This window comes from Lynx canadensis, chromosome A1, assembly GCF_007474595.2.
Source record: "Lynx canadensis isolate LIC74 chromosome A1, mLynCan4.pri.v2, whole genome shotgun sequence".
Taxonomy (NCBI): domain Eukaryota; kingdom Metazoa; phylum Chordata; class Mammalia; order Carnivora; family Felidae; genus Lynx; species Lynx canadensis.
The window spans coordinates 11,373,849-11,392,381 of NC_044303.2; the positions used below are offsets into that span (position 1 = coordinate 11,373,849).

The following is an 18,533-nucleotide window of genomic DNA, read 5'->3' on the forward strand; positions in this document are numbered from 1 at the left end:
CCACCTGGTATTTTTAACCTGTCAACATCTTTATATTTAAATTGGGTTTCTGGAAGACAGCCCAGTTGGATCTTGCTTTCTTATCCAGTGTGAGGGTCTCTGGTCTTTTAACTGGTTTGTTTAATCTGATCAACTTTAATGTGATTATTAGCATGGTTGGATTAAAATGTACCTACCACCTTGCTAGCTAGCTATTTTCCCTGTGTCCCATTAGTTCCCTGTGTTGGAAGGTTATTCTCTGTGATGTTCCTACGCATTTTGTAGCAGCCATTGTCTCAGACTCTCACTTCAAGAATGCTTATATAGCAAAAAAATCTTGGAAGGATGGAGATCGTGTCTGCCTCCAACACAGAGGGCACATTTATTTCCCAACCAGGGAATCTGGTCTCTTTTTCTGTGTGTTTGATTTTTTTTTTTCTTGTTTATTGTTGTTGTTATTGTCGTTGTTTAAATTCCATGGGTGAGATTCTGATTGTATTTTGAAGGAGAGGGACAGTGTGAAGTAAAGAGAGGAGTCAAGGAGTTCAGTGCCAAGGTGTTTGGTCTGAGCACATGAGAAGAGAGAGCTGTCATTTACTGAGGGGGAAAGAGAACAAGAAAAAGAGATGTGTGTGGGAAGGGTGAAGAGCTCAGTTTGGTCAGTTAAGTTTTAGATGCTTAGTCTAAACAGAAATTTCTACCTGACAGTTGGGTGTGCAGGAGTCTGGGGAAGCGGTCTGGGCTGAAGATATAAACTGGGACATCATCAACGTACAGGTGCCGTTTAAAGCTGTGAGACTGGATGAGGTCAGTGGGTGTGGGAGTAGCTAGAGAGGTGGCTCGGACACTCTGACGCTTAGAAGCGGGAAGATGTAAAGGAACCAGTAAAAGAAACAAGAGGAGCAGCCTGAGGAGTGGGAGGAATACTTAGGGAGTGAGCTGCGCTGAGAGCCCAGAGGGAAGAGTTCCAGAGAGAGGGGACTGATTCGGTCTCGGATGGCATTTGATAGCTGAGACAGGGAGGCGAGGGCCAGGAAGGGGCTGCTGGCTTGAGCCCCAGGAGGAGCCGGTCTGATGGTAAGGCGGGCAGGGGAGTGGAAGGAGAGGCACGCGCACAGTGGACACAGGCATTACAAGGTCACGCTTCAAGCACCGAAGGGAAATGGAGCGCTCACAAGAAGGAGAATTGGGATCAAGGGAATGTCTGTGTTTTCCAGTGCAAGTGCTACTAGCATCCCGATGAGATCGTGTAGACTGACTAGAAAGGTCCAATAACGGGGGTGAATGTTTTTAGAGGTGGGGAGCAGCAGCGAGCCGAGAGCAGGGGAGACAACTGCCCCAGCCTGACGTCCTGTAGCACAAGAGGTCTGCAGGGGGCAGCAGTGGCCTCGGAGGAGGAGAGCCAGGTCTCAGTTACAGCAGGCCGGTAAAGACAGCACTTAAGGAATGGTTGAGGGTAGTGAGGACTTGTCCAGTGAAGGTGTTCCAGGCGACAGGGAGAGGTAGGAGACGGTGCGAAAGGAGGTAGTGTATGAAACTTTCCGGAGATGGGAAATACGGCAGGATTTACAGCCGGGAGCCTGGCTGCTTGTGGAGACTTACCTGAGATCACTTCTCATGGCCCCAGGGCAGATAGCAGTGAGGAGGTGAGGTGCACGGGAGGAAAACGTGTGGAGACCTGCCAGGACCCAGTGGTTCTTGACTTTCTACCGTGTCCAAGACCATTTTTCCCCCTCTTAGTTACTGAGTAATGGCTGTGAACTTGAGTTTCTTTCCACTATATATTGCCCATCTCTGGGAGATACTAGCTCTGTTCTTCATCATTTTTCCTGGTTCCATGAGTCCCCTGTGATTAATTTGCTTTGCTGCCATAACTAAGTACCACAAACTGGGGAAGCGTAAACAACCAAAATTTACTGTCTCAGTTCTGCAGACCAGAAGTCCGAAAGCAAGGTGTTGGCAGAGTTGGTTCCTTCTGAGGCTGTGAGGGAGACGTGTTCAGCGCCTTGCTCCCCGCACCCGCTGGTTTGCTGGCAATCTTAACTGCTCCGTGGCTTATAGGTGCACCACCACGATCTCTGCCTTCATCTTCACGTGACTTTCTCTCTGTGTGCGTGTCTGTGTCCAAACTTCCCCTTTGTATAAGGACATTGATCGTCACGACTGCATCTTAACTTGATTACGTCTGCAAAGACCTTGTTTCCAAATAAGGTCACGCTCACAGGTACTGGGGGTCAGGACTTCAACATCTTGAGTGGGGGACACAGTTCAACCCACCAACACCCTGGAATGTTCACTTCTGTCAGTCCTGGTCGTCTGCTTTTCCCCTGCGGCCATGTTCATTATTTGCGATCAGAAGAGGAAAAAGGTAAGATGCCCATTCCATTTGCTTTTCTTCAGGTTTACAGGTAATAGAATTCTCAAATTTTCACCAGTTTGGGGAAGGAGATTAGAAGCTGAGCCCTTCTGTGCCTGGCCTATCCACACTCTCGTTTCTTTCTTTCATCACCAGTTTTTAAATTTTACATCAGAATATTCCTCATTTGGGTTTTTAGTGAACATTTCTTTTTTTTTTTTTTTTATTTAGTTTGATGTTAAATATTAGAGGAAAAAATTCTCTTTGAACGTTTCGAAGTGCCACCTTAAACCCAAAGTAGTACTTATCTAACACTCAAATCTACTGATGATGGTTCCTGGCTTAAAATCGTCAGTGGCTCCTGTCCCTTAGAAAATGAAACCCACACTCCTTCATAGGCCTGAAAAACTCTTCAGCTGCCTCAAACCACCACCCCACACACCTCAGCTAAACTATGCCACTTCATGTGCCTGATGCATTATGTATAACATTTAACACTTTCAACCTTTAAAAAATACACCTTACTAACAATGCCCTTTGTCCTCCTGTCTAAAGGAGTTGGAGAACCGTTGTCATTCGCTATTCAGCCCAGCTGAATAATGTTCCTCCCCAGCTGGGTGCTTATGCCAGCTTAGATCTTCCCTCCTCAGTTTCTGCAGCGTTTAGTGCGTTGGGTTGCTTCAGCATCCGTCACGTGGCCCATGATCCTGTGTCCACGTTTCTGAACCTCCTCCCCACCAATGATACTGTGATCTCTTCAAGGACAGGGACTCAGTTTTAGTTTCTTTCTGTCCCCACTTCTAACAAAATGGGGCGGGGGGAGTGGGTAATTGTTGAAAACTTCACATATATACATAAAGTGCTCGTAGTAATGCTGTTCATTTGCTGTTATCATCCCTCTGTACAGATGGGGAGACCGGAGCTCAGAGATGTTAAATAACCTGCCCAAGGTCACAATTATATAAACGATTGGAACCCATACTTTCAGGCTCTAATGCCTATGTGTTCTTCTGCTTCAGCTAACAAAGCCAAACCAAATCCAACCATCTGAGAGTTGGGCTTGAAGCAGGGACTACTGTGTGTTCAATCTGTTGTGTTACTATATTACAAACACTGTGGCATCCCATGAATTAATTAAACGAGATCACTTCTTAGGTCAGTTTCCCAGGAAACAGACTGAGATTTTCATGCAGATGTATTGGAAAGTGCACTCAGGAGCAGCACCTGTGGGGAAGCAGCAGCTGCCTCTGGGCAGAGAGGGGAGCTGCGGGGTGGGGGGGGGGGGGGGGGGGGGGGGGGGGGGCGCTCAGGGAGCCGTGCAGCGCTTGGCAGAGGGGGAAGCCCTGCAGTGCTGTCGCTGCAGTCCCGGTCTGGTGGGGATTCTGCAGCTGGCGTGTCTCTTGGCGAGAATTTGTGAAGTGGCCTCACATACTGCTGTGTGCTTTAGCCTTTCAGTGAAACTTTCGTAAAAGAATTTAAAGGGAACAGTGGATTCTGCGTGAGTTCAGAACAATCCCAGACTGCAAACCTGCAGAATAATCTCCCTCTTATCCTTTTATTTTCTTGATTTTTTCAGTGCCAACATTCTAAAAGTGTTACTTGAAAAAAATTCTTCCAGTTGTTACCATTTGTACGAGATGTGTGGTAATTACAGAAGATTTTCTATTTTTTTTCAGTGTGTATAATTTGATCTAGGTATGAAACCTGTACTGAGGAAAAAATGAAATGAGGGAGCTATCCTGGAAGCTTATTTTCATATTTTGCATTTTCTAAATGTTTTTCAGTAAACAAGTATTGCTTTTAAAATTGGGGGGAAAACATAGTTTAAAGAAGCACATTTGAGAGAAGGGCTGTAATCATTTTGAATATAATTAGAGGCAAATTCCCAAATTAGAAAATTGAACATACTTGGGAAACATAATTTCTCTAAAAGCAGTATTTAATATTTAGGATTACAATCCATTAAATGAATCTACTTATAAAATTGAAAACAGTGAAAGGAATAACCATCATTTGCAACAGGATAAACAGATCATTATCTGAGAATGGCAATTCTTTGGGTTCCTATCATTTATAAGGGAAACATAATTCTTAAAGTAACAGAGACAAGAAATTCTAAATCGTTAGATTAAATGGTGAGTGCCTCAGTCCTGTCTCTTCCCATTTTTGGCATTGAAACTTTTTCACTTTTTATTTTGAATAATTTCAGCCTTCAGAAAAGTTGCAAAACTAATGCAGACTTTACAATTATCCCTCCCCCAGCTTCCCCTAATGTCAGCATCTTGTGTGACCATGGTACCATTATTAGAATCAGGAAGTTAACATTGGCATAATATTATTACCTGCAGTGTAGATTTATGCTGTTTTACTTCTTCTGTTCCAGGATCCCACTTTCGTGTAATCATCATTTCTCCCGAGTCTCCTCTTGTCTTTAACAGTTCCCCAGTCTTCTCTTGGTTATTTTTTTTTTTATGTTTATTTACTTTTGACAGAGAGAGAGAGCATGAGTGGGGGAGGGGTAGAGAGAGGGGGAGACACAGAATCCGAAACAGGCTCCAGGCTCCGAGCTGTCAGCACAGAGCCCGACGCAGGGCTCGAGCTCACGGACCGCGAGATCATGACCTGAGCCAAAGTCAGACGGTCAACCGACTGAGCCACCAGGTGCCCCTCCCCAGTCTTCTCCCGTTTTTCCCAATCTTGACTCTCTTGAATAGACTGATCATGTTGTAGCATTTTCCTCAACTTGGGTTTGTCTGATGTTTTCTCATGATTGGAATAAGGTTATACATGTTTGGCAAAAGTGCCACAGAAACAGTGTTGTGTCTGTCCGCCTCCCCATCAAGGGTTTAACGATGCTGATATTACTTGTTACTGGGAGCGGCAGCCTTGAGGTCTGCAACCTTAACCTTAAAGGAGATTCCTTGAGACTATGCAAGTCCAATTTCACCTCAAACTTTCACCAATTAATTTTAGCATCTATCAGCTGATTTTGTTTGCAGCAGTTTTTACTGTAGTGTTTGCCTAATGATTTCTTTTTTTTTTTTTTTCTTCTTTCATTCTCCATTTATTGGAGCTCTACTATAAGGAAGAGCTGCCCCTTTTCCCCAAATTTACTTTCTTATTTGATTTATATCAGTATGGACGAATGAATATGTATTTTAGTCTGTGGGTTACAATTCAATACCTGCATTATTTTGTTGTTTAGATTGTTTCCGTTTGGGCCACTAGGAGTTTTTTCAGGTTGACTCCTGTAATTTTGCGAGCACCTCTTTTCGGCATTACAAGATGTTCCAGGTTCATCTTATATGTTCCTTGCCCCAATCAAGTTGAACCAACTACTTCTCAAAGAAACCCTGGATCACTTTTTTTTTTCTTTCTTTTTTTTTTTTTTTTTTGAGAAAACTGTGTTTATAGCCATGACCTGATGGCTAGGTACACTCATTACTGCACAAGCATCATTGCTTCTAGGCCCTATCAGACAGAAGGAGCCAGGAAGTATGTGTATATTCTATTGTGGATTTCCCCCTCTGTGGTTGGGCTTGTTTGTTGGTGGGATAGGTGAAGCGTGTGTGAAACACTGTGGTTCTAAGAATCAGCTGCACAAAGACATACCAAGGGAAGCGTCACTTCATTCCTTCCACCCCAGTGCTGTTTCTCCCCTGCTTTCTACCCACGTCCTGTCTCTGTAGTTTCTGCTTTATCCTTCCTGTATTCTCCACAAGTGGACAGATACATGTACAATTTCTTATATCAACTTCTTTCTTATATGAAGAGTAACAAACTTTAATTTTTGTGCGTGTGCGTGCTTTTCTTTTTTCACTTAACAGTATCAGTTCATAGCAAGCTATCTCATTCTTTATTTCTTTTTAATTCCTAGATATTCTATTTTTAGTGCAATTGTAAATGGGATTTTCTTAATTTCTCTTTCTGCTAGTTATTAGTAAATAGAAACACTATAGATTTCTGTGCATTAATTTTGTATCCTGAAACTTGAATGAATTCATGGATCAGTTCTAGTAGTTTTTTTGATGGAGTCCTTATGGTTTTCTATATAGTGTCATGTCATCTGCAAAGAGTGAAAGTTTAATTTCTTTCTTACCAATCTGGATCATTTTTTTTTCTTTTTTGTCTAATTGCTGCAGCTAGGATATCTAGTACTGTGTTGAATAAAAATGGTGAGAGTGGACATCTTTGTCTTGTTCCTGATTTTAGGGGGAAAGCTCTCAGTTTTTTACCACTGAGTATGATGTTGGGTTTTTCATATGTTCCCTCTAACCCTGCTTTGTTGAGGATTCTCATCATGAATGGATGTTGTACTTTGTCAGATCCTTTTTCTGCTTCTGTTGAGATGATCATATGATTTTTTATCCTTTCTCTTCTTGATGTAATGTATTGTGGTGATTAATTTGCAAATATTGAACCACTCTTGTATCCTGGGAATGAAACCCCTTTGATTGTGGTGAATGGTTTTTTTAATGTATTGTTGGATTCAGTTTCCTAATGTTTTGTTGAAGATTTGTTCATCGGGCATATTGGCGTGTAGTTTGTTTTCAAGTGTCTATCTGGTTTTGATATCAGGATAATGCTGTACTCATAGAGTGTATTTGGGAGTCTTCCTTCCTCTTCTGTTTTTTGAACTAGTTTGAGAAGAATAGGTGTTCACTGTTACTTAAATGTTCACCTGTGAATTCACCTGTGAAGCCATCTGGTCCTGGGCTTTTGTTTATTGGGAATTGTTTGATTACTGATTCATTTTCATTGCTAGTAATCAGTCTGTTCAAATTTTCTGTTTCTTCCTGATTCAGTTTTGGGAGGTTACATGTTTCTAGGAATTTATGCATTTCTCCTAGATTGTCCAACTTGTTGGCATATACTTTTTCATAATGTGATCTTTGTATTTTTATTATTTCTCCTCCTTCATTTGTGATTTTGTTTGAGCCCTCTTTTTCTTGAGGAGTCTGGCTTTGGTCTGGTTTACCAATTTTGTTTATCTTTTCAAAGATCTAGCTTCTGGTTTCATTGATCTTTTTTTTTTTTTTTTTTTTTTGTCTCATTTATTTCTGCTCTAATCTTTATAATTTCTTTCCTTCTACTAGCTTTGGATTTTGTTTGTTCTTTTTCTGTTTCCTTTGGGTGTAAGTTTAGGTTGTTTATTAGGGATTTTTCTTATTTCTTGAAGTAGGCCTGTATTGCTATAAACTTCCCTGTTAGAAGTTTGTTTACAGAGCACTTCCTCATTCTTTTGTACAGCTGCATAGTACAAAATTGTATGAATGTGCCAGTGTTTGTCCCTACCGCTCTCCTGTGCTTCAGTGAGTAACCTTGTACAGAGTGTTTTCATGAATCTTGTTCATATATATCTCACTATTATTGGAAGTACATCTTCAGAATTGAGTACTAAAAGTGGGTTGCTGGGTGGAAAGGTAAGTGTGTGTCATTTTGCTGGGTTCTACCAGTTTTTTCTCCAGAGGGTTGCACAAATTTGTATTCCCACCAGCAATGTATGAGTACACCTGCTTCCCCATGGCCTCAGTAACAGAATATGTTGTCATATTAACACTGAAATTTTAACACCATAAACAGCAGGTTATTTTGGAAATTCTGGGCTTTCTCTAAACTTATTTTGGTCTGTTTTACTATTAGCATACCAAAACAAATAGGCATATTAAAACTTCCTTGAATTTTTTAAAGTTTATCTCACATATGTAATGAAGTGGAATTTTTTGTTTTGTTTTGTTTCATCTTAGGTTTTGCTCCTTTGGTCTATTTGTCAGATGAATGCCATAATTTATTGGCAATCAAGGTCTGGACCGATCTTAATGAAGACATTGTTAAACCTCATACATTAATTGCTGCTAGCAACCTCCAGTGGCGACCAGAATCTAAATCAGGAATTCCTACTTTATTTGCTGGAGATTTTTCCAGGTTTTCTGCCAGTCCAAAGGAGGGCCATTTTCAAGAGACATTCCACAAAATGAAAAATACTATTGAGGTAAAATTACTTTGGGCATTACCACGCATTTTGGTATTTTCTTATTTTGATGGTCAAATATCAAGGAAATGGTGGCTTCTATGAAAATTGGATCGTCGGGAAATAATGTGAGATGAGGGTTCCTCAAAGATGAATTGCTCAGGAGCCTGAGGAGATGGGGGGACAACAGCTGGGAGAAAGTGACTTGAAGGGGATTGAGTGAGGAGAAATCCTGAGGAGGATGTTCAGAGCTACAGGTCATGTGGGCAACAAGAATGAGTTACCCATGGTTCATAGCAGTATCATTAGTTAATAACCGGCAGATTCCAAATTCACGTTTTAAACTCCCTATCTAGTATTTTATAGCTTATGTCTGTCCTTGATTTGAAATAATCTCAAATAGGAGAATACTGAAATTATTTTCCCTGGGTAATGTATACATTTTATGCTTAAATTTATACATATAGCAAGTAATAATTATTAGCTACGGTTTTAGAGTGCTTGCTGTATGTCAGGCCTTGTTCATAGCCTGTCACATTCAATTCTTCCACCAATCCTATGAGGTGGGGAACTGTTTTTCCATTTTATTGATGAAAAACAGCGAGATTAAGTCACACAGCCAAGTTGTTAGAAGCAAGATTCATACTTAAGCTCTCTGAGTGCACAGCCCCAACTTTTTTTTTTTTTTTTTTTTTTTTTTTTTTTTGAGAGAGAGAGATGGAGGGAGGGAGGGAGGGGCGGAGCGAGAGGGAGACACAGAATCCTTAGCAGGCTCTAGGCTCTGAGCTATCAGCACGGAGCCCGAGACGGGGCTCAAACTCACAAACTGCAAGATATGACCTGAACTGAAGTCAGACGCTTAACTGACTGCGCCACCCAAGTGCCCCTGCATAGCCCCACCTATTAACCACTGTGCAATGCTGCCTCCCAATAAAATTTTGGATTTTATAAATTGCTAACTAGTAAAGAATCTTCAAGATAAGGCTGTTAGTTTGATATCTGAAATGTGTGTTGTTCAAAATATATATATAAATAAAATTGTATTTTAAAAGCATCAGAGTAGCCAGCTGTATAAAGGAAGTTTGTGTAATATTTTACCTAAAGACTCAATATATATTATAGTGAAGAATAACACCCTAATTGATCTGGTTTCTAAATTGGGGGTGGAGTGGGAATTATATTCACGATTTGGCCTCCATACAGATGAAAAACATCCCAGGATTTCTCCCAGGTTTTATTCAAGGATTGTTCAGAGACAACTGTTATTTACATAGCATTTTTAACTTTTACAAAATACTCTCATGAATTAGGTTAAATTATATAAAATTGCTGGTATTCGACCAGTTGTAACTTCGGAAACAACAGTTTTATGTGGCTTAACCTATACATTGTTTCCGTTCTTAGAACAGACGTGAGGCAGTTGTCTCATTTTACTACTAACCCAGGGCATACTCTATAGATGTTAGGTGATTTACAGCTATTAGGTAGGAAATAGAGCTGGAACTTGAGCCCCTGTCTTCCAGCTCCTAATCCAGTACCGTGGAATACCTTGCTAATTAAACTGGCTGGTTGGCAAGATCTCTCCCGTCTCTTTCCTTCCCTGACGTACACACACTCCCTCCCTCCCTCCAACATGTTGGCTTTGCATTTTTACACTGGTATATTGTTTGACAGTTGCTCTCAAATTTTGGGTGTGGCATTCTTTTTTTCTGGTCTGAATCTTTTATTTCTAATTTTAAAGGTAACATTTTCTGAAAACATGAAAATGTGTATTTTCATTTTACAAAACAGCTTTTCCAATTTATTTTCTTAGAATGTTGATACGTTTTGCAACGATGCAGAAAACAAACTTGTGCATATACTTAATGCAAACAGTCCCAAGGTGTCCACCCCGACGAAAGACTATGCTTCAGAGCCACACACCATTCAAACAGTCCTTGGCCTAGGAAATAAACTTTCGGTAAGTTAATTGAAGGAATTTTATGAGTATTATATATGCAGTCAATACTATATTCTGGTGTGCATGTGGTAAACTTGGTGAAATGGAATTAAACTTGACTAGAAAGTGTAGTTTATTGTTAAGTGGCTCCTGTAAGTATAGGTTATCTGGAAATTGTATCTTGTTTATCAAAGCCAGAATGGAACCTTCTTTGGGGTTACATTTGACAAACAGGTGCTTTCATTTTTAGCATTGCAAGTGCATGTGATAGAAAATAGTGTTTTGCCTCTGTTTTGCCTCTGTCCTTTTGCTAGAAGGACTATTCTATACAGTTAGGGGTGTTTCTAAGCTCAGCTTAACTCTTTAAATCACCATACACGCAAATTAAGCTGTAAGGTCTGTAATACTGACTGATGACTAAATCTCAAGTAGCTAACAGTTGCTTAGTGTATCTGTATTAACTCATTTAATCTTTACCACAACCCATGGGATGAAAATTATCTCTGTTTTGCAAATGAGGAAACTATGGTCTAGAGAGGTTGAACAGTTGCCTAAAGTCACAAAACTAGAAAAGTTAAGTATTAGAACCCAGGCAGTCTGTGCTCTTAAAATGGTTTAAAAACGCTGATCTTTGTTTAAGCTGTTAATGAAAAAAGAAAAGATTCAAGAGTCAGTTAAATCCCCCTGCCTCCCTTTTTGTCTTTTATTACAATTAGTCTTCATTCTGCTTTCTTTTTGTGTCATTTTTGTATCCTTTTATGCAAAACTGTTTCCTTCTGGAATGAGAACAGTAATGTAAATGTCTCTTGAAATCATCTGACCTATGAGTCACGATGGGCGTGAGAATGTATGTGGTATTTGTGTGCTTAAATATTTCTAACGAAAAGCTGATTTGATGATGTTTTATATATTAGTGCATCATTATCTAGGCTGCATTTTGTCTTTTTATCAGATGTCTTCTCCCAATAGTGAGATGAATTACCAGAGTCCTTTATCACTTTGTAAGCCGAAAGCAAAGTCTGTGCCCACACCTGGATCAGCCCAAATGACTTCAAAGTCTTGTTATAAAGGGGAGAGAGAGCTGGATGACCCGAAAACCTGCAAGAAGAGAAAAGCCTTAGATTTTTTGAGTAGACTGCCTTTACCTCCACCTGTTAGTCCCATTTGTACATTTGTTTCTCCAGCTGCACAGAAGGCATTTCAGCCACCACGGAGTTGTGGCACCAAATATGAAACACCTATAAAGAAAAGAGAGTTGAATTCCCCTCAGATGACTCCACTGAAATTTAATGACACTTCCCTTGTGGAAAGTGATTCAATAGCTGACGAAGAACTTGCATTGATCAACACTCAAGCCCTTTTGTCTGGTTCGGCAGGAGAAGATCAACTTATGTCTCTCAATGACTCCCCTAGGACTGCTCCCACGAGCTCAAAAGATTATGTCAGGCCGAAAAGGTATCCTACTGCCTCTGGGATCCGAGACTGCGAGAACCCCCAGGCCAGCACCGAAGGATGGGAGCCTGACGTGCAGGACACAGATACAGTAAAAAGGTCATCTATGAGACTGCAAAGGCGACAACAGCAAACATGACCATAAGTCAGTTACTGACTCAGCCTCTCCAGTTTGTAAAAAATACAGCTTCAAACTGCACATCAGTGTTCGCATAATGAGAAAAATAGTTTCTAATTTCCCTGGGTGCCTGTCTATCACAGGAATGCTTTTTGCCTGCCTCTGTGCTTTGATTTGTTACCGATCTTAAAATTGACTGGATATTTATTAACTAATCAAGAAAAAAAATCTCCCTTAAATCTTTATGACTGAATTTCATCACTGGACTTGACCAAGTATTATTTTACAAAGTAACTTTTTCTTTAAATTGTGTCCTTAATTAAATGAAACTAGGTTCGTAAGTACAGTTATTTTGACTCCTGTAATTCTTTTTAGTTCCTATTTTAGATGGTTTGGTTTAGTTTTGTTTCTCGGAGATAGCCCACTGTGACCCAGTTTTCCCTAACAAACGTGTTGATTCTCTTATAGTTCTATCCTGATTAAACGTCAGGAAGAGAAAGATGCAACAGTGCGGTTTTCTAAGACCCATTCTTCAACCCTAAGTCAGCATAACTACAAGAAAAACAGAATCCCCAATGTAATTCCTTTTTATGATTCCACTGTGATCTCTGAAATTATTTTAATTAAAAATTCAAGTACTTTAAATCAGATTTCATAGTGTTAATGTTTTTGTAACAAAGTGATCATCTGCAACTTCAGAGAAAACTGTTCTTTCAAATTGGCAGATTCTACCCACTTTATTTTTAGCCCTGTCACAGGACTCAGCAGTACTTCCTTTAAACCTGGTTTTCTCTAACCACCAAGGCAGACAGTAATAGTTCAAATATAAGAGGATATTCTCGTTTGTGACTTTCTTATGCTTAATGGAGAAAAGAGAATGCACTTCCAACCAGGAGCCGATAGCATGGAAAAGCTCTGAAATCAGGTCTTTTACCATGCCTTAAGTTTATATAAAATATCCTGTTTTCAAATCTAATTAGAAACGCATTTCAAAGCCAAGAATAAATCTTTTAAAAAGCAATTTTTTCTTTCATAACTGTGATCCATGATTTTCCGCTCCTCTAAAAATTAACATAACAATAATCCATTCTGCAGTTCTTTTTAACTCAAGTGTTCTGCCAGTCTTGTTAATACATGATTTAAATTTTGTTCGTAAAACAATTTGGTCTTCCCATCCTAATCATTTTCCAAGTGATCCACTCTAGAACAGGGAATAAAACTGGAGTCTCAGGTGAACAAAAAAGAATTAGAAGAATCTAACCTGAACTGCTACTACGTCCTCTATTCTTCCTTACCATTTAGACCACACATTATAGAGAGATCTCATGCACACACTCCTTTTTTACACATTGTAAAAAATATAGGAAGCTATATAAGCAAAATATGAAGCTTAAGTATATGCGGATATTATCCCCTAAGAAGTGACAATGATTACAAAGTCAAGAATGTACACCATAGGATTAGGGATAATGGTAAAAGCAGTTTGTGTTACTCAACAATTACTTAACGAGACCCTATCTTGTACGTAAAGCACTATGCCGGCTCTGTGAACGATACAAACGTTAATAATACAAAACTACAGGTTAAAGTTGAGTGTTCAAAAAATTACATAAATCAGGAAACTTGGGAACTGAGAGAAAAAATAAATCACTTCTAGCTGGGACAAAGTTGGCAGCATTTAATCAATTATGTTTATGCTTCCAAACCAAGTATTTCAGGAGTCATCCAGGGGAAAAAAGAGACAAATAGGGAAATTACTCTCCTGAGCTCTTTAAAAGCTCTGGATCTAAACCTGGGGCCATATCAGAGTGGTTACTCAGACAAGGTGAATAAAAAGCCATAAGATGTCAATAGTGTCAGGTATTAAAATGCTAAAGTAATAGTCTTTCCAATGTATGCAGATCAAATAATTTATATAAGCATGTAAAATGCAAGGTTGCTTTTGTCTTTATGTCTCCTATTTACTAAAGAAGACTGGTAAATAAGTTTATGATATAGAAAAACTGGTTCTTAATAGGGTAGAATTCTATGGAATTTAGGCAATTAATTTTTTTATATCATTAAAGCAGTCTAGATTCAATGACAAATTCATATAAAGCAATACCATAGATAATTTTTAATAACCATAAAAGCACCATTATATAGGACACTTAAAATAATATTTCACAGAACATTATAAAGAAGCTGTTGGCCAACAAGAAATAAAGCATACATCCTACGTGATCTTATCTATCATGGTCTCACACCAAATTAATCTGATTCTAACCTGTGGAGACTTGATTTGGAATCATAAATTCAGTATTGGTTTAAGAGGGACATCCCAGAGTTGTGGTAGAACTTTATTGTCTTAATGCCACATAAATCGCCAAGACTGCTCATCTTGCAATGAGCACGACTTTTACGTATCCCTATATGATTTATATCTTGGGATGCTTAATTCTTGTGTTCCCAAACATTTGGGCAGCCAACTGATTATGCCCATGTCTAAAAACTGCTTAATTTTTTCCTCTTAAAAACTGGTGTTTTATAAAGTCAGGCTTCTTTAATTTCCACTATTGGCACAACAGCCATAAAGTTCATCAGGTTTAATCCTATTCGATACAGTGGTAGTTAAAACACAAGATATGACTTTAAATAATGACACTGGTTTTCCTCAGTAGCTTTTAGAGCTATCAAGAAGGATCCAAAAAACTTTTTAACAATGACACATCACGAGAATAAAGGGATAATTTCCCAAAGAGTCTACTTTGAAGGACGATATTCCCTTAGATGTATGCTCTCTAGCATATGCATTTTAGAGGAAAACCACTCTCATCGTGACAGCCACACATCTCACATTTTTTGGATACACGGCTTATCAAAGTAGCAATGGCACTAACATTTTCCTGTCTCCCACTTCTCCCCCACCTTTCCAACCTTCCTGATGGAGATGGGTTTTCTGGAAAAATAGATTACTTCAGAGGAAGTGGTACTGAAGCTTCTGTATATTGAACTTATGTGACTGGGTACGTTTTCAGGGTTCCGTTTCCAATTGGTTCCCTAGAGAAAGTGACTTTGTTTAATCAAATCCGAATTCCAGCATCAGACCATGCATAGAGGATCACTTTTAACAAGTGCTTGTTGAAAATGAATATAATGACTTCTGAAAAACTTTCAGGTCCGACTATTTACACGGGAATTAGAGCTCTGGCTAAAACTGAACAAAGAATAAATACCAAAAGTTGCGGTAAAAACTGATTTAGGAAAATTGTGAATGCCTGTACGATAGGCCTCTAATATCCATGGTGACAGCCGCCTCTTCTGTTAAAGGAGCTCTCGTTTGTGAAGCCCCCATGAGCCCTCCGGGTGGGAAACTCCGCGCAGGGATTCCAGTATCCTGCGCCGTCGGAAGGTGATGGGTTATTCCTGTCCTGGTTTCTGTTCATTCTGCTTGGCTTTTCCGCATGAAGCACACTGTGAAAGGTAACATCGTGTTCATACCGTTCCTTCATCCGGTGTATTTTTTCTCTTGGGACTCCATGAATGTTCCTTCTACATGGGAAAAAATGCAAACATGTGCTTAAGGCAGTATATTCAAAAGGAGTTACAAGTCCTGCGTCATTACATAGATATGCACTCCCTGGTCTCAGGATTTAACTCTCACTAAAGCATAACATCTCTTTAAGGAGTTATCTTTCAGGCTCCACTCCTGTTTTTTTGTGCTGCTCTAAGGCTAAACTAGAGTTTCGGAAACGCTTTGTTTTTGGAACTCTCAATTTCATGCTTCAAGGTATAAAAGAACACCATGAGATCTACTTATTATATTTTTGCCTGTTAATCATGCATATATCTATAATCCATTTATGTCAGTCCGAGACACTTCTAGATGCTAATTAAAATAATCTTAAATTCAAGCGGGCCTCAGAATCAACTGGGGATATAGTTCGAAATGCAATTACCAGAGATTCCCACTGTGGCATGGGGCCCACGAACTAGGATTTTAACAATCACCTCAGGCAACTGTGATGGGCGTGGGCCACAGACCGATTTTGGAAGCACTATCTCCTTGTAACTATAGGATAAATCAGTCTTATTCCTTAAAAGTAAATTCTGATCTCACTGGTTTCTTTAAATCATTGACATCATCAAATAACACAGATTGTAAATATCAGAACCCATGCACTCAATCAACAAGTTAGTATTATTTGGACATTTATTGCTTTATAAATTAGAAGCAGCATCTAGACCCTAAGTGAACCACAGACTGTTGAACGTTTAAAGATCTTTATTGAGCCTCAATGCAAAAACGCCACTGACATGTGCAATCCCATGCAGAGAAAAGTGCTTTCAAACGTTCATTAATGAAGAAGCATTTTAGCAGAAAGTTAAATGTGTCCTTTAAAAGGACCTAGTCCAAGCCAAAGTGTAGCGTTTAGCAGTATATTAGAAAACTGACCCAAAACTAAAGTCTTCACATTAATAAATCCAAAGTGATCAATTTCCAAGAATTACCATTTCTGGCCTGAAAACTACCATGTCCATTTCCAGCCTGAAAAGATTCTTTTGTTCGGTCTGAAATACCTGAAAACAGCAGGATACATAATGAGGAACTAGAAAAACAAAGAAGTACCTTGCTAACTCTTGAACGTTGAATTTCCAGCGAGTGTCAGGTTCTCGGAATATAACTTCATAGTTATTTTCAAGTGCCTGATTTTTCAAAAGTACATAAAACATTGAAGACATGGTATGTATGTTTGGGAATGTTTATGCTGCCATTTAACATTTACTACAAATCTTTTCTAAGATTCCTTTTGTTTTACCAGTAATCCAAGGCCTTAGTTTATCTTACAAGTACCGTTGGTTCATTTCCATACTTAGCCACTCTCAGATTATATTATGGTTCCCAATGATAAGTTTTGGTCAATTTTATCTACTATGTAGGAAAATGATAAAGGTTCTTTGTTTGGGGACGTTTTTAAAAATAGATAGCTGAACTAAGTTTTAAATATCCTGCCCACATGTATGAGAAATGAATTCAGTGGCTTCTCAAAGTCCCTTATAGGATTATCACCGAGTTTTCTTCTGCCAAATGCCTTGTCCCATTCCTCATGCCTCAGTTAGAAAGTGAGGGTGCCCTAGGAACAGAGCTTATGAAATAAAAATGATTTCCCAACACTCTTTACAAACTCCTCCCGCCAAGAAGGGGCTTTCCCTGCTATGCAATACAGTCCGGCCCAAAGCACCGCGCCCCGTGATCCTTGGGTTTACAGTTTGCATATAAACATCCAAATAATCTTTGCATTCATAAACTGGCTACTCCTTTCTCATCTCAAAATCTGAACTCTGTTGTCACTATCGTTCATTGTGTTACAAAACACAGAATGAAAACAGCTAAGTAAAAAGATTTCCTCTTCATTCTTGAGATTGAGATGGACCCTTCTCATTAGAAAAGGATTCAGATATCCTAGATGGAAAATACCTAAATTCAGGATCTTAGTAATAGCTGTGGGTGGCTTAAAAAGATTGCACATTCCAGATAATAAAAAATAAGATGTCTTTCCTTAAGCCACTCTCCCACTACTCTTGGTTTTGAGTTGTGCCTTAATTAACTTGACTACTCATGTCCCCTTTCATTTCTCTGCCAAGTGGACTCTTGGTCCATGAACTGAAGTAACGACAAAATTGATGTTCATTCCTTCCTACATTCACCCAAAGTCCCACAGGCTGGGCCTAAATAAACCAGATGGATGTACAGTTAGAGAAAAGCACACCTGCGTGTAAGCTCTTTTGCCCCCGGATTAAAAAGAAGCCATGAATAGATGCCACGAGCCCAGTTTCTTAGAGATACTCACTTTACCGTTAGACAAGTGGGGATTATGTATGACAAAATTAGACTACTCATCTGTCGTCTTCTTGCCCTGTGTGTTTCAGGATCTTTTCTCCTATCTATATGCCCAATAGGGAATGAAAACTTATGACCAGAAAAGGTGAAATATGTCTGAAAACAGATCATAATTTAAAATACAAACATAGTTTTATTCCTCTTACTTTTCTATTCTGACAGTAGAGAGCTGAGTTATCTTTGTTTGCATATTTATATTTGTATACTAGTATCTTAATAGGGTTACAGTGTTAACCCTAAATATGTTTTAAAACCAAAAAAAAAAAAGGTCACCCCAGAAGTCTCATGTGGCAACACTAAACAGTACTGAAATCCCTGCCTGCCAAAGACAGTGTCCTATCAATATAACCTACAACTCGGCTAGCAGCACTGCCCACCCCAATATTTCTCTGCAAGCTTCAGACGGTGCCCCTGTGTATAGGTGTCTCTTCTTTGGAAAGCAAGACAGAAAATCAAGACAGAAAAACCATCAAGAATTCGGACCAAGGAGTGTTTACAAATGTACCCTGAGGGGATATTAGCATCTTAGCAAGTTTCAGCCACTGAACAACAGAGAAACACTAAAATAAAACCTGTTTACCTGCTCTCTGAGAGAACTACTATTAATAAAGATGAGATCATGGCAGATCGGAAAAAGAGGAAAGAACAAATGGTTCGATTTTCTCACAAAATTTCCGGAACTGAAAAATCAGAATGATGCTGTTTCCTACCATGACTGCATAGGGCTTCATTTCCCAGGCGTGGAGGTTGGTATTATCAATAATAATGGGGGATATGCCATTCCTCATTGCTTTTCTGGCTGCAACACAATGTTACATAACAGTGAGCAACATGCAA

The 18,533-nt window shown here is 39.3% G+C and overlaps 2 protein-coding genes across 2 annotated transcripts in view; one reads left to right on the forward strand and one right to left on the reverse strand.

Annotated features, from left to right (window-relative positions):
- The window catches only part of BRCA2 (BRCA2 DNA repair associated), a 59,869-nt gene extending 47,704 nt beyond the window's left edge, over nt 1–12,165 (forward strand). Inside the window, exons 25-27 of the mRNA XM_032593638.1 lie at nt 8,083–8,327; nt 10,120–10,266; nt 11,198–12,165. Coding sequence (XP_032449529.1) covers nt 8,083–8,327; nt 10,120–10,266; nt 11,198–11,836 — 1,031 coding nt within the window. The 3' untranslated portion in view covers nt 11,837–12,165. The remainder of the gene's footprint in view (nt 1–8,082; nt 8,328–10,119; nt 10,267–11,197) is intronic.
- Nucleotides 12,166–12,802: 637 nt separating this feature from the next.
- Nucleotides 12,803–18,533, reverse strand: part of N4BP2L1 (NEDD4 binding protein 2 like 1) — a 32,421-nt gene continuing 26,690 nt past the window's right edge. Inside the window, 3 exon segments of the mRNA XM_030308933.1 lie at nt 12,803–15,346; nt 16,425–16,501; nt 18,407–18,495. Of these exon segments, the coding sequence (XP_030164793.1) occupies nt 15,088–15,346; nt 16,425–16,501; nt 18,407–18,495 (425 nt within the window). The 3' untranslated portion in view covers nt 12,803–15,087.